Source organism: Abrus precatorius, unplaced genomic scaffold (genome assembly GCF_003935025.1).
Source record: "Abrus precatorius isolate BTA unplaced genomic scaffold, Abrus_2018 Scaffold10, whole genome shotgun sequence".
NCBI classification, from domain to species: Eukaryota; Viridiplantae; Streptophyta; class Magnoliopsida; order Fabales; family Fabaceae; genus Abrus; species Abrus precatorius.
Window position 1 is genome coordinate 3,721,747 of NW_020874292.1, and position 20,987 is coordinate 3,742,733.

General features: G+C 28.2%; 3 protein-coding genes across 3 annotated transcripts; 1 reads left to right on the forward strand and 2 right to left on the reverse strand.

Annotated features, from left to right (window-relative positions):
* Positions 1–1,308: 1,308 nt before the first annotated feature.
* LOC113868495 (palmitoyl-acyl carrier protein thioesterase, chloroplastic-like) lies at positions 1,309–3,178 on the reverse strand. The gene is made up of 6 exons (XM_027504126.1): positions 2,762–3,178; positions 2,422–2,555; positions 2,185–2,298; positions 1,924–2,101; positions 1,704–1,772; positions 1,309–1,560 (listed from the first exon to the last, which is right to left on the reverse strand). Exons 1-6 carry the CDS (start codon positions 3,176–3,178, stop codon positions 1,309–1,311), a joined length of 1,164 nt encoding a protein of 387 aa, XP_027359927.1.
* A 4,920-nt stretch (positions 3,179–8,098) lies between these two features.
* LOC113868516 (palmitoyl-acyl carrier protein thioesterase, chloroplastic-like) lies at positions 8,099–10,834 on the reverse strand. The gene is made up of 6 exons (XM_027504167.1): positions 10,439–10,834; positions 9,336–9,469; positions 9,089–9,202; positions 8,826–9,003; positions 8,606–8,674; positions 8,099–8,347 (listed from the first exon to the last, which is right to left on the reverse strand). The coding sequence occupies exons 1-6, from the start codon at positions 10,832–10,834 to the stop codon at positions 8,099–8,101; spliced, it is 1,140 nt and encodes a 379-aa protein (XP_027359968.1).
* Positions 10,835–17,406: 6,572 nt separating this feature from the next.
* Positions 17,407–18,883, forward strand: LOC113852904 (HVA22-like protein e). The gene is made up of 5 exons (XM_027483303.1): positions 17,407–17,713; positions 17,838–17,864; positions 18,001–18,123; positions 18,419–18,644; positions 18,773–18,883. The coding sequence occupies exons 1-5, from the start codon at positions 17,667–17,669 to the stop codon at positions 18,791–18,793; spliced, it is 444 nt and encodes a 147-aa protein (XP_027339104.1). The 5' UTR covers positions 17,407–17,666; the 3' UTR covers positions 18,794–18,883.
* Positions 18,884–20,987: the final 2,104 nt, after the last annotated feature.

Sequence of the window (20,987 nt, forward strand, 5' to 3'; positions counted from 1 at the left end):
TTTAAATTATTTTTTAATTTAATATGTTACATTTTATTTTTTTTAATTTACTGTTTAATTTAAAATTTATCTATTAATTTAATCTAATTTAATACAATATTTATCAACTTCTATAATAAATGATAGTGTTTAAGAGCTTCATCACGTGAAAGTAGTTTTAAGAAGAAATAATTTCTTTTATTATTTTATTTCTAAAGAAGAAGAAAATTTATTTATTAAAAATACTAATCAATATTACAAAAATAAAAATTTATTTTAAGTTTAATTTCATTATTCATAATAAATACTAATCAATATTATTCATACAATTTATACTAATTAATATTATTTATATAACAATCAATGATAATATAAATTATACATCTGTATTGTAAAATATTGTGTTAGTAAAATTAAAAATAATTTTAAATAATTAAAAATTCAGTTATTTTGATGATTAAATAAAAAATATGATTTGATCATAATAAATAATTTTGTTACATATGACCTAAATTAATTTGGCTACACATAGGCTCTTATAACTTTTTATATAAAAAATGCTACATGCTAGCGCTATAATATTATTGTATTAACAAGGTAAAATGATTTTAATTTAATTAATAAATTATCCGTTTGATTAATTCAAAAGAGAAATGTTTAAAAAACAAAATAAAATATATATTTTCATTAATTAATAAAATAATAATTTAATTAATTAGAAATAAAATAAAATTTAATTACACAAATTTTGAATATTTATAATATATAAAGATAAAACATTAAATTTAGTTCGAAGTTTCTTAGAAAGTGAAGTCCAAAGCTTAAATCAAAATAATTTAGCTTTTTAGTTAGGAGAGAGTTGAAAAACAAAATTGAGCAAATATTTTTAATATTTTTTTCTCTTATCACTATTTTCATCATAACTATTTTAAAACTTCTCTCATATATATGAATAGTTAAAAACAAAGAACTTTAGTGTCATCTGATTACTTAAAAAAGTTTTAACCTTTTAAAATTTTTAATAATTTTTACGTTTGCACCTTAACAATTTATAAAAAAATTCATTATTTAATATTGAATAGCATTACTGTCCAAGTTTAACGCTTAATATCAATAAATTTTAAATAATTTAAAAAAATTAAAGAGTGAACAAAAGTAAGAATAAAAATTAGTGAGATGTTGGGCTCATAGATGCTTACAGTTTAGTATATATCTATCATGATTTGTAATGGCACTGTTTGTACCGATTGTATTTTTTAGGGATTATTTATCAGTATAATTTTTGGTTGCAAATTCATGGCAACCAAAATCACAACCACTATTACTGTATCACTTTTGCTTTTGCTTAAGATGCCATTCTGTTTTGGCTCGGACCAATTCTGTTTTATCATCTTGCAGACGAAGTAGGTGTGTGTATTGCAGGTCAATTTTTCTCCCAACAGAGTCATGGTTGGAAGCATCTGTAACGGTGCATGGTGGACTAGTCATAGATTCTAACACATTTGATTGCGTACATTCACGTCGAAACTCCAGCTTCATGCTTGTCATATTGTAATCAACTAACACTTCTCTTGGCACACTCTACACCAACCAAATCAACATGACAAATGACTAGTTGTTAAAGGATACCTTATCCATCACCTATTCTATAACATTTTGCACATTTTTTATCAGTGCCTTAGGAGATCAAACATAATCAATTTGCTAACTTTATTAATAATTACCTCCAAAATCCACCCAATATATTTCACATTGTTAACATGCTGGTTAACGTCCATGTCAGTCCATCTTGGCTGGATACACACAATTCAAAAACCAGTTAATACAATGATATAAAGAACAGTCTAAAGGGATTAGACACATTTGTTTTATCTTATTGTGTAAAAGTATTTACTTATTTAAGGAAATTTCTATGAAGCTTATAATTCTGTGTATCAAACTTACAGTCATCCCAGATCGAACTCTATCAGTAGTATCATCAGTGAGTTTGTGTATCTTCTGACAATCTTTTTCTTCACTAGCAATGGCAAGCCTATCACAGTGGAGAGGAACGATCTCTTGTTTAACTTCTTCAGGTATCTTAGATAATCTTCTTGTTTCTCTATTCATAATCGCCCATGTGCTACATTAAGAAATTTTCAAACATATAATTAGGATAATGCATAATTTAAGAGTCAATAATTATGAAAAGGACTAAAACTGCACCTCGTTGCTCTGGCTATAATCTCTTTAGTGCAATGATCCCTGATTATCCAATCTCTTCGCATTCCATTTTTTCCAGCAGCATCAAACCAAGTATCAACTTCAATTTCATCTCCCCTATGTTTTTTTTTATACATACATTTTAATCAGTCAATAGAAATACTTTATTTCTAGTCATTATAGAGCAACCAAGCTCGCAAGGGGAGTACTTAGAAGTAGAACATTTATTTGGCTATTTACCATTTGCTATATCTCTGTACTTGAACTTGAATACGAGTAGCAACCCAAATCAATTTGCGAAGGTCCATCTCGCGAGTAGTTCCAAAATCGTTCCCACTTACTCCAAAGCTAGAGACTTGATTTAGAGCAGTTTCCTAAACCATTTTATATGTAAGTCATAAAAAAATAATTTACATTCCTCTGATTCATTCATCCTTTGTTTATAAGTTATTTAACCTATTAGATTCCTCCAAGGTACAAGCTTAGCAATGATATTATGATCCACTTCTGTGCGTAGATCGAAAATTAAGGATATAATATATTTAGAAGATCAATTCTACAGAAGGATTGTTAAACTAACCTGGAGAAAATTCATGAGTGTCTCAATAGTGACAGTTTTATCTGGTCCAATTTCATAAGACCTGACCACAAAATTCTGCCTATACACAAACTTATCCTCCACGAACATTCCACGCAAGAAGCCATCAAGGGCTGTTTGTGCGGTGCTTTCGTTTGCCAATTTGCTTGGCGTAAAAGGGGCCAACGACGCGTGTTTCATTCCATCAACTGTATCCAATCCCCAGAAGCTACCATCAAAACACGCACTCACCAACAATGAAGACCTTCGTTTATCATTGTTCAATATACAAGAATTGAATGAAGAATTGAAGCTTAGTTTCAAAATCTCCCCTGCCTTCTCTACGATTTTCATTTTGGTATTGCAAATATTTCCTCGAAATTGTAGCCCAATGTTGCTAGGCGCTGATATTGAATTCATAGTTATCTAACAAGGATCACAAATAAAGGAGAGAATTGAAGGCACATAAACTAGGCACGGTTTTAGTTTATATATAGTTGGTTACGTAACAGACTCTGCTTAAAGATTGAGTTTGTTGACTAAATAAGATTGTTCCAAAGATGAAGGAAAACTCGTTGAATAAACACGAAAGCGTTTGGTTGATGTCGTTTATCACGTCTGATTTTATTTCTTTTTGTCCTTTAAATATTTATTAATTATAATAAATTTATCCCGGGAGCTCGTGGACCACATGTTTCGGTTGCTGTTTGTGAATAACATTTTATAGTAACAAGCCAAAAACCGAAAACAAATCTTGTTATTAGGAGTTAAAGCTTATTTAACGTGTATTCACAACTATCTTGGAGGAATGCTCGAGGATTGGGTATAGACACGTGATGTATTTTCCAGACACCTGATGTGTTTTTCAGATTCCTTACACTTGTTAATATGATTTGAGAGGGTGTCCAGCATTCTCATGTCCATGCAATTGAAATATTCCATATTAGAAGCTTTTTAAGAAAAAAATGGAGATACTTGAATTCTCTAAGAGAGAAATAGTTGTGCTGATGTCTTTATTAAGATGAGATTGTTGAGAAATAGGAATCAAGGGGGGGAGGATTTGTAGCTTTTAGGTTATCAAATATTCAAGTGAAAAATTTAAGTTGTGAGAATCAATTAACAACAAGATGTATTAACCCTTAGTTCATTCATACTAGTTCAATCATAAATCCACTGAAAATTAGTAACTCATCCTTTCCTAGAGTTTAATTAATTAGAACAAACGTCAATTAACCATAAACTTTCATGCAAGATTAAACAAATTACATAAGCTCTAATTTTTTATCCTTAGAATTAAGCAAACTTAGGACCCAATCTAGGAATAAGAAAAATGAGTTTTAAAACTCTTATTAAGAAAGAAATTTAGATTAATTAAGCAACAATCTCCATTCAATTACTAACTCAATTCTCAAGAAAATATAAAAAATATTTAGTGTATTTTTATTTAATTTTCTATAGTCTATGTCTCTACACGTTATTGCTAGTTCAAATAAGAGTTTAAGGAAGGAGTATTCGTATTAATACTTGATTATAATTTCTCATAGGATCGATTTGAGCTATATTAAGTTAAAATAATTAGTACACTTGCCATCATCATTTATCTTTGTGAACATACTATATAAAATAGAAGCATCGCATCTACTAGGTGTCATTCTAAGAAACAAAAAAATCTATCCTAGTATTACTATTAAAATTGTAAAAGTTTCTAAGATAAAATTATATTCAACAACAAAACAAAAAAAGAAAGTGGTGACTAAGATAATGATAAAAAAGAAGAATTAGAAGATAAAAACATGTTGGAGGAAACAAAAGATGAATTGGATATTAATCTTTTAGAAGTTAAGGAAGAAAAAGAAGAAGGATAAGCCTTAGTAGATGAAAACGATGACTATATTGAAGGTTGAAAAGTAAAATCAGATAATTAATCTTATATATTTATATTATTTTTAATCATTTGATTTTTTAACTTGGCATTTCATAACTTTTTATTTTATATTGAATTTAGATTTATGTTACAAAAGTTGTATTAATCAATGCTTTTATTTCATTTTCTATGACTTATATTGTTATGTTTTATTATAATTGTCAAGACTCACCTTCTATCATTGATATTAGGAGGTTAATAGGGTAGGGCTTAGGGTTTTAACCCATTTTGACAGCTCTAATTGATAACATTGATACCTCAGTTAAAGAAGTTAAAATATATTTTTTTATTTTTATAATTTTGATTTCTATCATTGTTATATAATTGAATTTTGCATAATTCTTTCACTGTAATATACTCTATGCTCTGTTACTAATCTTGATTGATATGTATTTTGTTTATAAATATATTTACTTTAGTATAATGCAACACTAGTTATTTTACAAGGGACTATAGGAATCCATTTGTATTTGAACTCGTACCATTATTGTATTAAAGGTCTTACAATTAACCTTACATTAAATAATCAATTTTTTTAAATAATAAAATTAGAATAGATGTGTTGCTGGTAATATATAAAGTTTGTAGAGAAGAAGAACTATAGAACATTAAATTAGTTGTGGCACACTAGCTTTTACACTATTAAAAGCAAATTCTTATTCAAATTTTTAGCATTAGTTAATAAGAAAGGCTTATTTGCTTGTCAAATATTATCCTTCATTAATTCTTTTATGTTTTCGTTGCTCAGAAAATATATACCTTTGGCACATACTTGAAACTTTTAATGCATTAAATTTAATTTCATATTTTGTTTTTCTGTATATGGAGAAAAAGAATACAATATATAAAGAATTAAGATGAAACCAAGGGGTAGATCCGGTGGCTCAGATTACCTTTTGTGTCTCTCCCTAATGGAGGAAATGATCTCATTTTCTTCGAGTATAATAAAAGTGATAAGCCTTTATCTTAAATTATTTTTATAAGTTTAGTATACCTCTCAAAATTGCAACCTTCAAAAAAGTGTATATGTTTTACAAATTATAAATCTTTAATTCTTTATTCTAACCACTAAAAGATAAAAGTATTCAAACTAAGTTTGTTGTTAACTATTGGCTTAACCCTTCATGATTGGCGCCACATGTTAGTTCTTGACATGATTATGTTTGTAAAGTGAGATTCCATAGTAGGAGCCAAAAAATTTAGTTACAATATGTCCAAAGTTGTGAAAAATTGTGTACCTTTAAGGCCTTGATAATATACAAATATGAGAATTTAGTTGTAAAAGTTAATTATTTTGTTGGAAAAATTACAATGGCATTCCAGAATCCAGATCCTTAAATGCTTCTCTCAGGTCAATACTCTTGTATCTTGTCCACTAAGAAATATCGAAAGAAGTTTACAATACGAAGATGCTTAGTCTACTGTGATAATCTTTAGGCTTTTTTTTTTTTTTTACTTTGGCTAGTATTCAATTTGGTGAAAACGGCTTGTATTTTTTACTTCAAGATTTCACAAGATTCCAATATATAGTGTCAATGACACTTCTTCTGAGTGTAATAATTACTCTTCATATATTAAGACTATTGAAAATTGGCATCTCTTCTTTTAAGATTAAGAGCCATGTACCAATTTCATAGAATTATCTTGCATAGGAACTACTTAATTTGAGCAACACATCAATTCTCATCTTTTAATTTATTTTGTTTGATTTTTGAAATATGAATAGTTATTTTCAGTAATATGTATTAAGCCAAAACCACTCTTCAGTTCAATTTAAATGAAACAAGAAAACTCTTTAAATTGAATGAATCTAAACAATATTGCATTGTGAATGAAAGATGGTAAATCTTCATTTAATTGAATCTATTCTAACTTTTTATTTTAAACAAAACAAGCAAAATAACTCTTCATGTTTTAAAAATATCTCACATTTTATTCTTGTGAAGACAATGAAAATCATAGAGTCCATTTTGAGATTATATCAAATCGAGTTTAGAGACTTAATGTCATGTTCATTTTAGAATTAAATTTCGAATATATTGCTTGATAAAAAAATTATTTTGTGCTAGTAAAGCTATTTAATAAAACATAAGGTAAATATTTGATCCTACCTCAAGTACAAGAAATTTGCAACAACAAAAAAAAATCTTGTGAAAAAATAGAAAAAAAAAAAGTAAAAAACTAGAACTAAAGATTGTTTAAAGAAAAACAAAACAAAACAAGTTCACAAGTTTTTAATAAAAAAAAAATAACCTCAACTAATATTTTAGCCTAACAATTATTATAAAATATTATTTTCTTGTAATAATCATGTAATGTCACTTGATATGATATATAGGACTAACAAAATGTGTTACTCAAGTTCATTCATGTTAGTCCATAGCAGGTCAGACTAAAATATCATGAATCTAATTTAGACTCACAAAAATAGTATTTAAAATGTGTAAAATTTAATTTTTTTTGTAAATTTTTATGAATTAAACTCACGTGAGACTTGATTGAATCCGGTTAAAGGGACCCAAATTTATCATATAGGTTCAAACTAGTTTAGTTGGACTGACCCATTTTACCAAACACTAATGACATGTACCGTATTTTTTTAATCTTAATTAATGTTTTAAGCCATCTTAATTATCTAAAATTCACAATCTATTTGTCTTAAAATATTATGACAAATTTTCCATGCCTAGAAAATTTTGTCTTTTATTTTTTTTCATTTAGTGTTTTTTTTTTATCAACCATTTTGTAAACATTGAAATTTATTATAGCATGACAGCCTTCATTCATGCTTGGCTTGAAAAAATGTGTCTTGAGCATTTTATTTACAGATCATTTAAAATTAGCAAAAATTTAATTACACCATATTTAATATTTTTTATGTTCATTTTCAATTAAAATTAGAGTTTTCCTTCATTAATCCATAAAAACATTAAATATAATTTTATACTAAAGTGAACTATAATTTTAACTAAAAAAACAACGTTATCTAAAAAAAGATACTCAAATTTTATTCTATATCATAACCGTCTTCAATTCACAACTAACTATTTTAGCAGTAAAAAAGATTGAAGAATGTTGAACTCCACATGAAAGTATGAATATTAGCAATCCGATGTATGCGTTTATTTGTACGTGTTTATGATCGTATGTTGTTAACAAAACTTCATTTGCACTAAATTTGTCAATACTAGTTGACATCACAGTTAAATTGTACATAGGGGTAATGGCTTAAATTATTGATAGCAAGAAGCTGAACAAAATGAACTAAACATGTTGTAATATTAGTATTTGGTCCAAGGATGCTTCCATGGTACATGTATCTCGTGATTTGTTTGCAATTATTGATAACTTCTATATCACAATGCAATGGTAATTGAAATCACAACCAGAGTTCAAAATCATGATAACCGTATCACTTATCTTTTTTGCTTCAGATTCCATTCCGTTCTAGCTCGAACCAACTCTGCTTTATTATCTTGAAGACGAAGCAAGTGCGTATATTGCAAGCCTGGTTTTCTGTTGACAGAGTTATTATCAGAGGCACCAATCACACTAGATGATGGATTACTCATAGATTCTAACACATTTGATTGTGTACATTCACGTCGAAACTCTATAGTCATGCTTGTCATATTATAATTATCTAGCACTTCTCTTGGCATGCTCTGCGTCAAAGCAAATTAACATATCAAATGGTTAATTCTTCATATTAGGAAGCTTCTTCATCACCAAATTATGTAACATTGCACAATTTTTTCATGGGTGAGTCTATGCTGAGATCAAACATAGTCAATCCACTAATTATGTTACCAGTAAAAAAGAGAAGTGTAGCTATCTATCATTTTCACGTTTCTAGCTTGCATTGTCTTGTCTTAGCTTGCAATTGTTTATTTTATATTTTTTGTAATATGATTGGTCCGTACCTCTAAAATCCATCCAATGTATTTCACATTGTTAACATGCTCATTAACATCCATGTCGTTCCACTTTGGCTGAATTGCAAGCAATTAGAAAGGCAATCAATACAACGATGTAAATGATAATCCAAAGGTGGGACTAAAATTTTATAATCCTTTCAAGTGAAGTGTTAATAGAAGGAAAGGGGATTATTATTGAGCCTAAAAAATTGTGTATCAAACTTACAGCAATTCCAGATCGAAATGTTTTGGTAATGTCATCGGTGAGCTTGTGTATCTTTTGATGATCTATTTCTTCGGTAGGAATGGAAATCCTATTAAAATAGAAAGGAGCAAGTTCTTGTCTAACTTCTTCAGGTATCTTGGATAATCTTCTTGTTTCTCTATTCATGATTGTCCATGTGCTACATCAAGAAAGTATCAAACATATAAAGTGGGACAAATGCCGTGTGATTAAAAACTTACTATGAAAAGGATGATTTATTGCACCTGGTTGCTTTTGCTATCATCTCTTTGGTATAATGATCCCTAATTATCCAGTCTCTTCGGATTGCACTCTTTCCGGCAGCATCAAACCAAGTATCAACCTCAACTTCATCCCCCCTGTCACATTTATCTAAGATCAATGTATTAATCCTTAGAAATGCAAATCATATTATGTGTTTTGTACAATTGCTTTAAAAGCAGCTTATGCTAGTAGGGGCAATAAGAGGTTATAAGCATCATGTGTATTTACCATTTGCTATATCTCTTGACCTGAATTTGAATACGAGTAACAACCCAAATGAGTTTGCGAAGGTCCATCTCATGAGTAATTCCAAAATCGTTCTTACTTAGCCCACAACTAGAGACCTGATTTAAAGCAGTTTCCTGAACCATTTTATAGGCAAGTCATCAATATCTTTCACTTCCTCAATTCATTAAGATTCTATCTATCAAGTGTTTCATAATATTATGCCTTCGTGAAAGTGTAGCGATGATGTTATTGTCATGAATTACACTGATTTTGAGCACTTATATTTTGAAATCACAATTTTTCACACTACTACACCTTTAGTATAAAATGAGAGAAACTCAAATTTGAATTTCCCCCTCTCCCTCTCTTTATCATAAAAGGAGAGGGTTAAAGCATGATATATAAAAAAAGTATCTGTGATACATATATGAGACTTTCAAGATGTCCTATAAGCTAACTTATTTATTATGTATTTTTTTTAATAAATAAAATGTCCAAGGGGAATGCATTATAAATTTGTGAATGATAAATGTTATTAATGAACATTTTTAAATATACTATTGAATACCTTTTTTGTGATCGGTCTATTTCTAAAATAGTGATAGATTTTTTAAGCCTTTAATACTTTCAAACAATAACACAACTATAAAAAATATATATATATGAAAGAGTATTGCTAATGACAATTTTATTTTTTTTGTGCATTTTTACTAGGTATTTAACATTCAATGGTCTTAGACGAAAAAATCATCAAGCCATGGTGTTTATTAGTGAAAAATGAACAATTACAGCATTGAAGTTAAATTTAGGGACAAAACTTAAGTGCAGTTTTTTAAGGTGTAGTTGATGTTGTTTATCAATAAAATTTAAAGTTTTATTTTGGTAATATGCAATAGCATTAAATATAAATATTTTAATTTATGAATAACCCTAACAATACTTCTTAAAAAGACATTATATAATTTTTGTCTTAAATTTAATTGAATAATGCTAAACTGTTGTAAAATGCAAGATATATATATATATATATGCATATTTTTTTGTGCGTGGAGTTACAACGTATTCAGCCGTAAGTTTATTGATGTAAGAATTGCTGAGCTAACCTGAAGAAAATTCATGAGTGTCTCCATAGTGACAGTTTTATCTGATCCAATTTGGTAAGACCTGACAACAAAAATTTGCCTATATACAAACCTGTCCTCCACAAACATTCCACGCAAGAAGGTAACAGAGGCTGTTTTTGCATTGCTTTCATTTGCCAACATGCCAGGAGCCAACAGCACATGTTTCATTTTATTGATTGAGTTCACTTTCCAAGGGCTACAAGGAGAACTTACACTCACTAACAATGAAAACCTTTGTTTATTGTTCAATGTACAAGTGTTGCATGAAGAATTGAAGCTCATCTTCAGAAACTCCCCAACCTTGTCCACACTTTTCTTTTTTGGATTGGGAAAATTTCCACGAAATGGTAGCCCAATATTGCTGGGTGCCACCATTGATGTCATAACTAGATAATTAAGAACTGCAAAGTTGAAATTAATTTCAAGGCTGAATTGAGCACTTGTATTGTAAAATTGATATTTGCTTAATTGCTTCTAGCCATAGCTCTAATTTATACATTCCCTGGACCGGACCGTGTCTACTGATGAAGGGTGTCACTAATTAATTAAGATTGTTCAAACGATGAAGAATAAATGTTGAATAACGTAGACAAAAGCATTTCGGTCCTGTCGTTTGTCACGTTTGATTTTATTTTGTTTTTCTTTAAATGTGTATCAGTTTGGAGAAACAGCAATGTCGTGAGCCACATGTTTTGGTTACTGTTTCGTAAATATATTTCAATGAACTAGTTGAGTTAGAAGTTTTAAATTTCTCCAAAAAAAGTTTAAAAAAATTACCGTAGTCAAATAATTTAGTTCTTTAAATATTGCGATCAAGATTTAATTCCTGAATGCATATATATAAAAAAATATTTAAAAAATCATGATGCCTCTAACAATGGATAAATTTAGATGAATTTAATAAATAATTATTAAAAAATTAATATATGTAAATTCATATTTTATGTCATTGTACGATCATATATTGTTTTTAGTTAAATTTAATAGATGATTAATAAAAAAACTTATATATATAAATTTATATCCCATGTCATTATACAACATATATTTTTTTTAAAATGTTATTATTATCAATTTAAAATTATATAATAACTTTAAAAGCCAATTTTATAAAATAAATAAGTTGAAACCTAAGTCTTTTTTTAGAAAATATTATGTAACCCTATTTTTAAGACTTAATCATACTAAAAGTTGAAACAATGATTGGCAATGTCCTACTTTGAAATAAATCCAAGCAACAAAAATTTGAAATTTTTTTTTAATTATAAAATAGTTTTTATAAATGTACAAAAAGTTATACAAGAACTATTTTTATTTCTTTTTCACATCATACAAAATAAAACAAGTTGATTTCATTCAATATTGAAATACATATATGCAGCAAAACAATTAATTTTGGTAAGATATAATAGAGACTTGCTTAAAGTGGCTATATTAAATAAGATGTAATTTTTGAGCCAAATGAATGAAGTATTTATTTATTATTAGGACAAGAGCCAATACGAATGGTACGTTTTTTGCGAATTTTTTAAAAAAATTCTTGGTAATGGTAACATTTTTTAATAGAGAAATGAATAATTTTTTCTACAATTCTTTTTATTAAACACCCAACAAAAGGGTTAACTTTTATTCAAAACTTTCAACAAAAATATTTCAGAATTATACCATTAATTTTGCAACATTGTCAAATTTTTAGAAAATTTAAAATACATTATCAAATTTAATTTCAAATTTTTAAAATAAAATTAAAAATAAATTGATCTAACTCTCTAACTACTATTGAAAAAAGGAATAAAGAGAAATCTCATAACTGTAAAATACCACAATCCAATCTAAAACTTTGAACCAATAGATGCACACTGTTAAAAAAGAAAGTAAAGAAAAATCTCATAATTATAGAATGACGCAATATATTTAACACTTCAAAATAATAGGTGTATAGAAATTATTTTTTTTTATAAACTCCTAATTAGTCCATATTTCGTCATATATTGGACCTTCTCCTTTATTCATACTTAATTTTAACAATAAAAATATTTTTTTAACTACAACAATAATTTTTAAAAAAATATCAAAAATGAAATAAAAAATTAATACATGTTTAATTTTTATTTAGTCATGTAATAAATATATTTAAACTCTTTAAAATTAGTAGGCATGGTAATAATTACAAAAAATATTATGTTAAAAATATAAAATTTACATTAATAGACTTTATATTTAAAAAAAATATTTGAATATTAATTAGGAAATATCAACGAGGTCTTAAACAAATTTTTGTTTTCTAGGAAAAAAAAGTAGTCTCCTATTTTACGTGACATTTATTTCTTGATGAATGCTACTTTCTTTCTTATTTATAAAAAAATATTTAATTTATAAAAATTAATAAAAAATAGTTATATATTATAATTTTTATTTTAAAAAATATTTATAATATTAATTAATGTATTAATAATTAAATATATTTATTTATATGAATAAAAAGTGAATAGTTTTGTTAATTCAAATTTATAATAAATAAAAATATAAAAGTTTAATAATTAATATATTTAAAAATAATTTTTTTATAATTGAAATAAAAATTATTAATAATTATTTTTTATAAATAGAATCTGAAATATTACATGACATCAGTGCATCAGATTCCAATGTTAGAGGAGATGAGTATGACGTCCCAAATGGAAAGAAACAAATTCGGAGAGAGGTGGGGGAGGAGATATTCTTAAATCAAGAACATAATATATAAATGTTTTATAAGATAATATTAGTCATATAAATATTGAAAAATATTATCATTTATTTTATTATTGGAATATCATACTGCTATTGTGGGAAAATTTTAAAAGAGATAGAAGTATATATAAGGTAAAAATATCTTAGAATATTCAAAAAATAATACCCGGCATGATAATTAATGCATCAATTATTTTAAAGTGACATGCTTCCTAAATTTTGCTTAGGTCATATCGAAATTCTTCCTAATATATCGAGCATCATTTGTGATGAGACTAATAACTTAATGACCGAACTTCTCACATGCCAAATTACCAGAAGTGGTGTCGTGGATCATGACTATCTCGTCGTCAATTAAATTCTAAAAGAGAAAAAGAAGAATGTTTAATAATTTAAATTTAAAAGAAATGCAATTAATTATAATTTCAAATTACTATTTATTTTGTTACACATAATAATTTTTTTTTAAAACAAAAACAGAAAAAGTTTTAAACAATCAAAGTATTTTTTTTTATAGGCAAAACATATTATTAGAAAGAGCTTAAGGAGAACTTAAAATCTATATACATAGAGAAAAAAATTAACACTTATATAAAAAAATAAAAAGAAAAAAATATACTCATGCTAAGTTAAGGTAGATGCAATTTCATATGTTCAAATACCTATCAGCTATCAACTAACAAAATATTTTCTCCCTTATTAACAAGTTATAATCATTTCTAAGACTTCAGAATAATAGAGTCTAGGACTTCTCTTTTATTTAAAATACCATTAGAAAACATCATTATATTTCTATGTAACTATAAAGATCATGTTGTACTTACCAATACAATTAATAAATATATCTCTTCTTTTTTACTATAACCAACAACAACTCAAGCAAGTAAGTGAATTGATAAATCTAAAGGCAAAACCAACAAGAATTCAAGCTAATGCGCAGTAAAGTACTAGATTCGAGATAAAAATAAACATGTTAAAAATAAATCACTTGAAAGTTTCTCCAAATCATGACAGAAACAACAAGTTATATCATCAATTTGAACACCACGATTAATCAATAGACCTTTACAAGGAAGTGCATTCAACAGCAATTGCCAAAAAAATACTAGACACTTAAGCGAGACCTTCCCTCTTCATAGCCATTATAAGACGTCCATTGTACATTAATCTACATTATTATGACCACTAAAAAATTCAAATAGTCATGAATACACAGATTGCATTGAATAACAATATGAGGAATCCTCTATTCATACTCATTTATCTTCTTGTAGCACCTTAATAAAAACTCCATCAACAAGCTCCAACAAAAGATTAATACTTGAGATATCATGTTGAAAGAGTCATCTGCGCCAACTAACATCCTAAACACACCTTGTGTCATCATGAAAATTATTCTCCAATATACAAGATTCAATATTCTTCACCACCGCAAACAATCGCAGAAATGTCTCACACATCTCACCCGCCTACCCACTTATCTCTCCAAAAAAAAGGTGTGCAAACCTACACCCACACTCTTATCTAACTTCTCATCTAGCCATGAATTTTCTTAATGAATAACCTCCAACAAATTACGCCACCACAAAGAACATATGTTATGTATTGTTGGATGCTGAATAGAAGAAGCTAATATGTCATACCTAGCTTCCAAACACCCTCACTCATAATGAATTAGAACAATTAATACCTCGCTACAACTATTTACCAAGAAACGCCTAATTACACCATTGCACATTCCTAATGCTCAAGCTACCATTCTTCCATGATCTACAAATCGTTTTCCATTTCACCCATGAGATTTTAGATCCATTCCTAACACCCTTCCATAAAAAATTAAAGGTACCTTACCTCCAATCGATAAATACATATGCTTCCATGATGCTAACATTTTTTTAAGAGCCTTTAACATACCCTTCCATGCACTAGGCTTCCTTAGGTTAACACCTAATTGTAATCCGAGATACTTTAATAGGAATCTACTAATCTTACAACGTAGGAACTCCGCAACCAAGCTTTCAAAATTATCGCCAATATTAATCCCCAATACACAACTTTTATGAAAGTTAATTTTCATACCTGATATTAACTCAAAGCTATGAAATACTGCTTTTAAAGTCCATAAATTTTGAACCAAAATCTCTCTCATAATTAATGTGTCATCAACAAATTGTAGCATTGAAGTATCTGGTCCCCCAACCTCAATCTTCATACTAAAGAATAACTCATAGGCCATTGCCTTCCGCATAAGAACTCCTAACCTCTCCGTTGCCATAAATAAAATAAAAGGGGGCAAGAGATCCTTTATTTTAGACCTCGTCTAATATGAATCTCTGATGTAAGACAAACATTAATCAAAGCTAATAAGTTATCCCCACACACACAAACCTCCATCTAATTGACCTATTTTTCTAAAAATCCAAAGTTGCGAAATATGATAAACAATCAAAACGTTACTTCATGATAAACAACTAGTTAATATTATGAATCGATGATAATTCTTATTTATTTAAATTATAAATATTCTGACCTTGTTAATTTTACATTAAAAAGATAATAGATAATTTTGAGATGTGTTATTAGTAAAAATTTAATCTGACTTAGTAAAGCATGGTTTAGAAAATAATTAAAAATACATATAAACAAAAGGTTTTGAAAAACAAAAAAATTTATAATATTAAAAAGCGTTAACTTAAATTCATTAATCTTAATATAGTTTCTTTTATGATATTTTTTATCTTTTAGAAATTTTATCTTTTTTTCTTTTAGTTTTTTTTAATGGTTGAGAGAAAAAAAAATTTCTAATTAGTTCAGAGCATGTAATCTTAATTTTAATAACTACATTTTTATTTACATAAAAAAGAGAAAAAAAAATTTAATTACATTTATAAGTATACTTCTCCTGTCTCTATTTTTTATAATTAACTATTATCATATTAAATCAAGTCAAGTATTAAGTTACATGACTTATTTAACAAAATTATTAAAATGATCTAATAGGGAAGAACAAGGTTAACTAAGTAAAGTTTAAATTTCAAAACAGTAAGCCAAGTTCTTTAAAAGCAAGACAAACAGGGGGAAGTAACAAAGGGAAAGGGTTTTATTTTGTCAAGGAAGGTTTTTCTGTCCAAAATTATCAATGAAGATGAAGGGAAAGGATTAAATGGGGGATAACTAAATTAGAGTTGGGCCAAGAACGACAGTTTTTTGTTTTTGTCCAAATAAGAATCACATGTATGAGTTTCGTGGATCAAATAAATTGGACTTTGAAAAGAGGTTTGCAACTCAACTTTAGATACACAACTAAAATATGACCCAAAATAGAAAATGTTGTGATTAAACGTTAAATTTCTTGGTAAACTCAATATTTTTAGTGGGTTGGGTTTGTCGATTGACAGTGGCAATGGTTGTTGCAGAGTTTTGGAACGATCCCGTGGACTTTCTGGCGAAGAGGCTTCTTTATAACTCTGTGAAACTCAATCATAATAACTAGTGTTTTTCAGCTTTATCAATGCCATTAATCAATACCAAACACAAAGCAAGTGCAAGTCCCTTATTTGCGGTTTCTCCGATCTCCATAGTCTCAATCCACGACAACGACAGCACCCCACAAGAGATAGCAAATCTCAACCTCAACCATTGCCTCATTCATCACATCAGGATCCATCCCACACCTCCGATCGACACCTGTCACCGACCTCCATGCGTTAAAATGTGTGCACACGTGGCTTGTGCTTTGGGCAAGGAACCTTCTAAATATTTGACCACTTGTTATTAATAGGATTAAAATTAAAATATTCAACAATGAAGTTTTGTAATAATATTTTTTTCATTACCTCACTTATTTTACTAATTTTCTTTTTATTTTTTAGGTTATAATAAAAATTATAGAATTTTTTATTAATAATTTAATTTTTAAACATGTAATACATCTACACTCAATTAAATTTAATATATCACAATTTTGTAATTTTTTGGGAAATATAGAGATCTAAACTGATGTCGAAGTAACATTGTCATGGTATTAATTATTAAACATTAAAAATAAGATTAGATATTTAGATGAGATGATGTGTCGTGTGGACGGTGCTAGATTGAACATGACACGTTTAAGGCAGAATCCGATACTCACTCTTCTCTTCCCACGTGGCGCCTCTGTCCCCCTTCCCTCTAACTAAATGATCATCACACTTCACAAACATCTTATATTTTATGAGAGACCCCTCTTTCTTTCTTAGCTATAAACTTTTCTCACTTCACTTGTTCGATCACTTTCTTTTCACTCTGGCTGTTTTATCCGACCTCAACGTCACTTTACTCTTTCAATTGGCTTCTCTCTTTCTATTTCTTCATCTTCTTTTCGATACGCTTTTCTTTAATCCTAATACCTCGTTTGTCCTTCAGCTCATTAGACAGATAGATTCACTTGCAGAAACTGACTAACATAACATACATATAAACATAATACAAACATATGGGCAAGTTTTGGACCTTGATTACCCAGCTTCATTCCATTGCTGGGTATGCTTCCAGGACTTACGTTATTATTATTGTTTTCGTTCTGATTCCTATAATTCATTCGTCTATTTATCTTTATATAGATTGAATTACTAATCCATAAATTGTGTGTATAAATTTTTTGCAGGCCGGTTTTGACGTTATTGTACCCTTTGTAAGTACCAGTGTTAATTCACAACCCAACATTTTATCTATACTTTTTTCGCTGTTCTGGAGTCTAGTTAGAGAAAGACATAAACTTAAGTAAATGAGTATAGTAATTTGTTATTTAATTATTATTACTCTTATAGGTATGCTTCGGTGGTAGCAATAGAGAGCCCCTCCAAGTTGGATGACGAGCAATGGCTAGCTTATTGGATCATCTATTCCTTCCTCACCCTTGCTGAAATGGTTCTTGAACCCATTTTAGAGTGGTGAGTTTGAGCTTAATTTTCATGATTGAACCGTAGATATATGTCTGTTAATGACTTAACTTATCTTTTGTCTGTGTTATAAAATCAATCGGCTTTTGGATTCTTTATTTAAGTAAATTGATCACTATTTTGTAACTTTATGAGAAAGCTGTTGAAAAAATAACTAATTCGCTCAAAATAATCTAATTCAAACGGAAAGTGCTTAATTAATATTTATATGGATGTTATATTCGTACCTAGCAATTGTTAATTAATATAGTAGGAATGATTGAAAATAAATTTTTAAAATTTTCAGGATTCCAATTTGGTACGATGTAAAGCTATTGATGGTGGCATGGTTGGTGTTGCCACAGTTCAAAGGGGCTGCTTATATGTATGAAAGGTTCGTGAGAGAGCAATTAAGAAAACATGCAACGGAGAGGGAGCATCACCAGGTCCACCGCAACCAACAACAAAGCAAAAAGCCTCCCAACGGGGGCAAGACCAAGAAGAAGTTCGTGGAGTTCATCACACCCAAGAAAGTGAGTTAATTAACTTACTATTTTCATTTGATCAAATTGAAATGAACTAATTAATTAAATGGGATTTAGATTAATCAAATTCTAACGTAAATTGCGGTTGTGATTTTGCTGTAATGGTTCGAGAACAGGGGGATCAGGAGGCGTATTGAGTTCTTTTAACTGCCCTCTGAATCAGCTTCACTTTTAATTTGGTTTATTGGTTTTAATTAATGTTTTGTGTATGTGTATATATGTATCTAAGTACCACCTTGTTGTATAATCATCTCATATCGTGTACGTAAAGTGATCTCTTTCTTCAGTCATCTTCCACATATGTGCTGTAATTTCAACTTGGCCTCATGCAAAAGTAAAACCAAATTCCATTCTCAGGATATTATATGAACTCCTCCGAACTCTTTAGTATTTTCTTTTAGGAGAATGGGAGTAACACACTTCTTTGAACATCCAATGATTTACAAAATTTTCATAAACAAACCAAACGCATTGTTAGCAAGAGCAGCGTACCTATTAGCATGTCTCCATCGTTCACTAGATTGAGTCACGTCATTGTGTTATGAGTCATTGCCCAAACATGGTCCATATAGTATACGTGGTCCACTCACCAAGCCACATATCTCCACATGCTTTGCCATTCGCCACTACGTCGGACCATCTACGTACTACTACTAGTATCAATGTATCATCATTTAGCGATCAAGCTAAAAGGTTAATTAGCTAAATAAAAGATGTGTGAGAAAATTAACTAGTAAACTAGCTAATAAAAGTAATCGTATTTAGTTACTTGATTATAAGTTAAAATTTGGTACCTATATGTTTCAAATTTTTAATTAAATGAATAAAATAATATAAATTTATATTGTAGTTTTTATTATTATATATTATAAAAATGGTATCTGATGAGAGAAAGAGTGTTATGGCTCTAAACATAGGAGAAATTTTAATAAAATAATGAGAATTAAAAAAAAAAAGATAAGAACTTATAAGTTTAAACTATACATAAAGTAACATTTCCAAAACGAAAAAAGAAACTAAAAGCTAGTTAAATTAAATTTCTAAGATGAGCAAATAAGCTAGAAATAACTTATTTTTGTTATCAAACCCACTTCAGGCGCCACGTCTCTTGCACACATGTTACCACTCATCACTGCATTAAGCCATCTACTCTTATCGTCGTTCATCATTAACTATTTCTCCATTACTTGTCTAACTGATTTGAAGAGTTGGTTCTAATTTCATTTTCAGTTTTGATAGACATACTTTAAGTTATATCACTTTATCAAACAATAGTCTTAGCTTAAAATCTTCAAGTATAGTGGTGATTCGATTTAATCTGTTTGGGCCAATCGATTTAGATACTAAGTTAGGCTAATTAAATTTCATAATACAAATTTGATAGTCCAATCGTACCCATTCCAGATTGTGGGCCAAAAGGCCTGCATTCTTTTTCTTTCTTTTTTTTCTTAACTTTCTTTTCTTTGAAAAATTACTTCACTAGTATATTAATAGTGTAACAATTAACAAACACACGACACCTATATAAAATTATTAATTTGTTAGGGTAAAAAAATTAATAAATTTTTTTATTTTATTCTCTCATTATCGAAATTTATATAATACACTATTTATCAATATTTAATTTTTAATATATTTTTAACTTGGTTAAGCTTATTACAAAATATTTTTTACCATTCAATTTTTTATTATTTTTTAACATGAATATCTAATCTAAATAAAATCATATAAATAAATAAATACTGAAAATTGTTAAAAATAAAATATTTGAACTAGCAAATCAACCTAAACTACATGACTCACATGGATTAATCAATTTTTCATAATTAAACTGGACTAACATAAATTCAAAATCTAACTCACACGTACATTATGTATAAGGTTATTCAAGTTTGACTTAACTGTCTCAATACCTCTACCTAAAAGTGGCAATTTTTTTTTTATAAATTTGACAATTGTTGCATCGATTATTTCATAATTTGCACGTGGCCTCAAGTTTGGAGATTTTTAACCCATGAAAATGGGGATATGACTAATAAAAATATTTCTTGAAGTCTACGTTTTACTAGGAATTTATTATAAAATTATTAAAATAACCTTATATATATATATACACTAAAATTAAAATTAAAATTATCTTTGTTTTTAGTTATATAAATTGAATACTAAAATAATTAAAAGAATCCACAAAACTCTAATCATATTGTCAAATTATAAAACCAAGGACAAAAATGAAGATAGAAAAAAATATAAAGACAAAAATTGAATACGATAACAAGAAGTATTGAAGTAGGATATTACTCTCCATCCCTACCCCTTTTAGATTAAGAA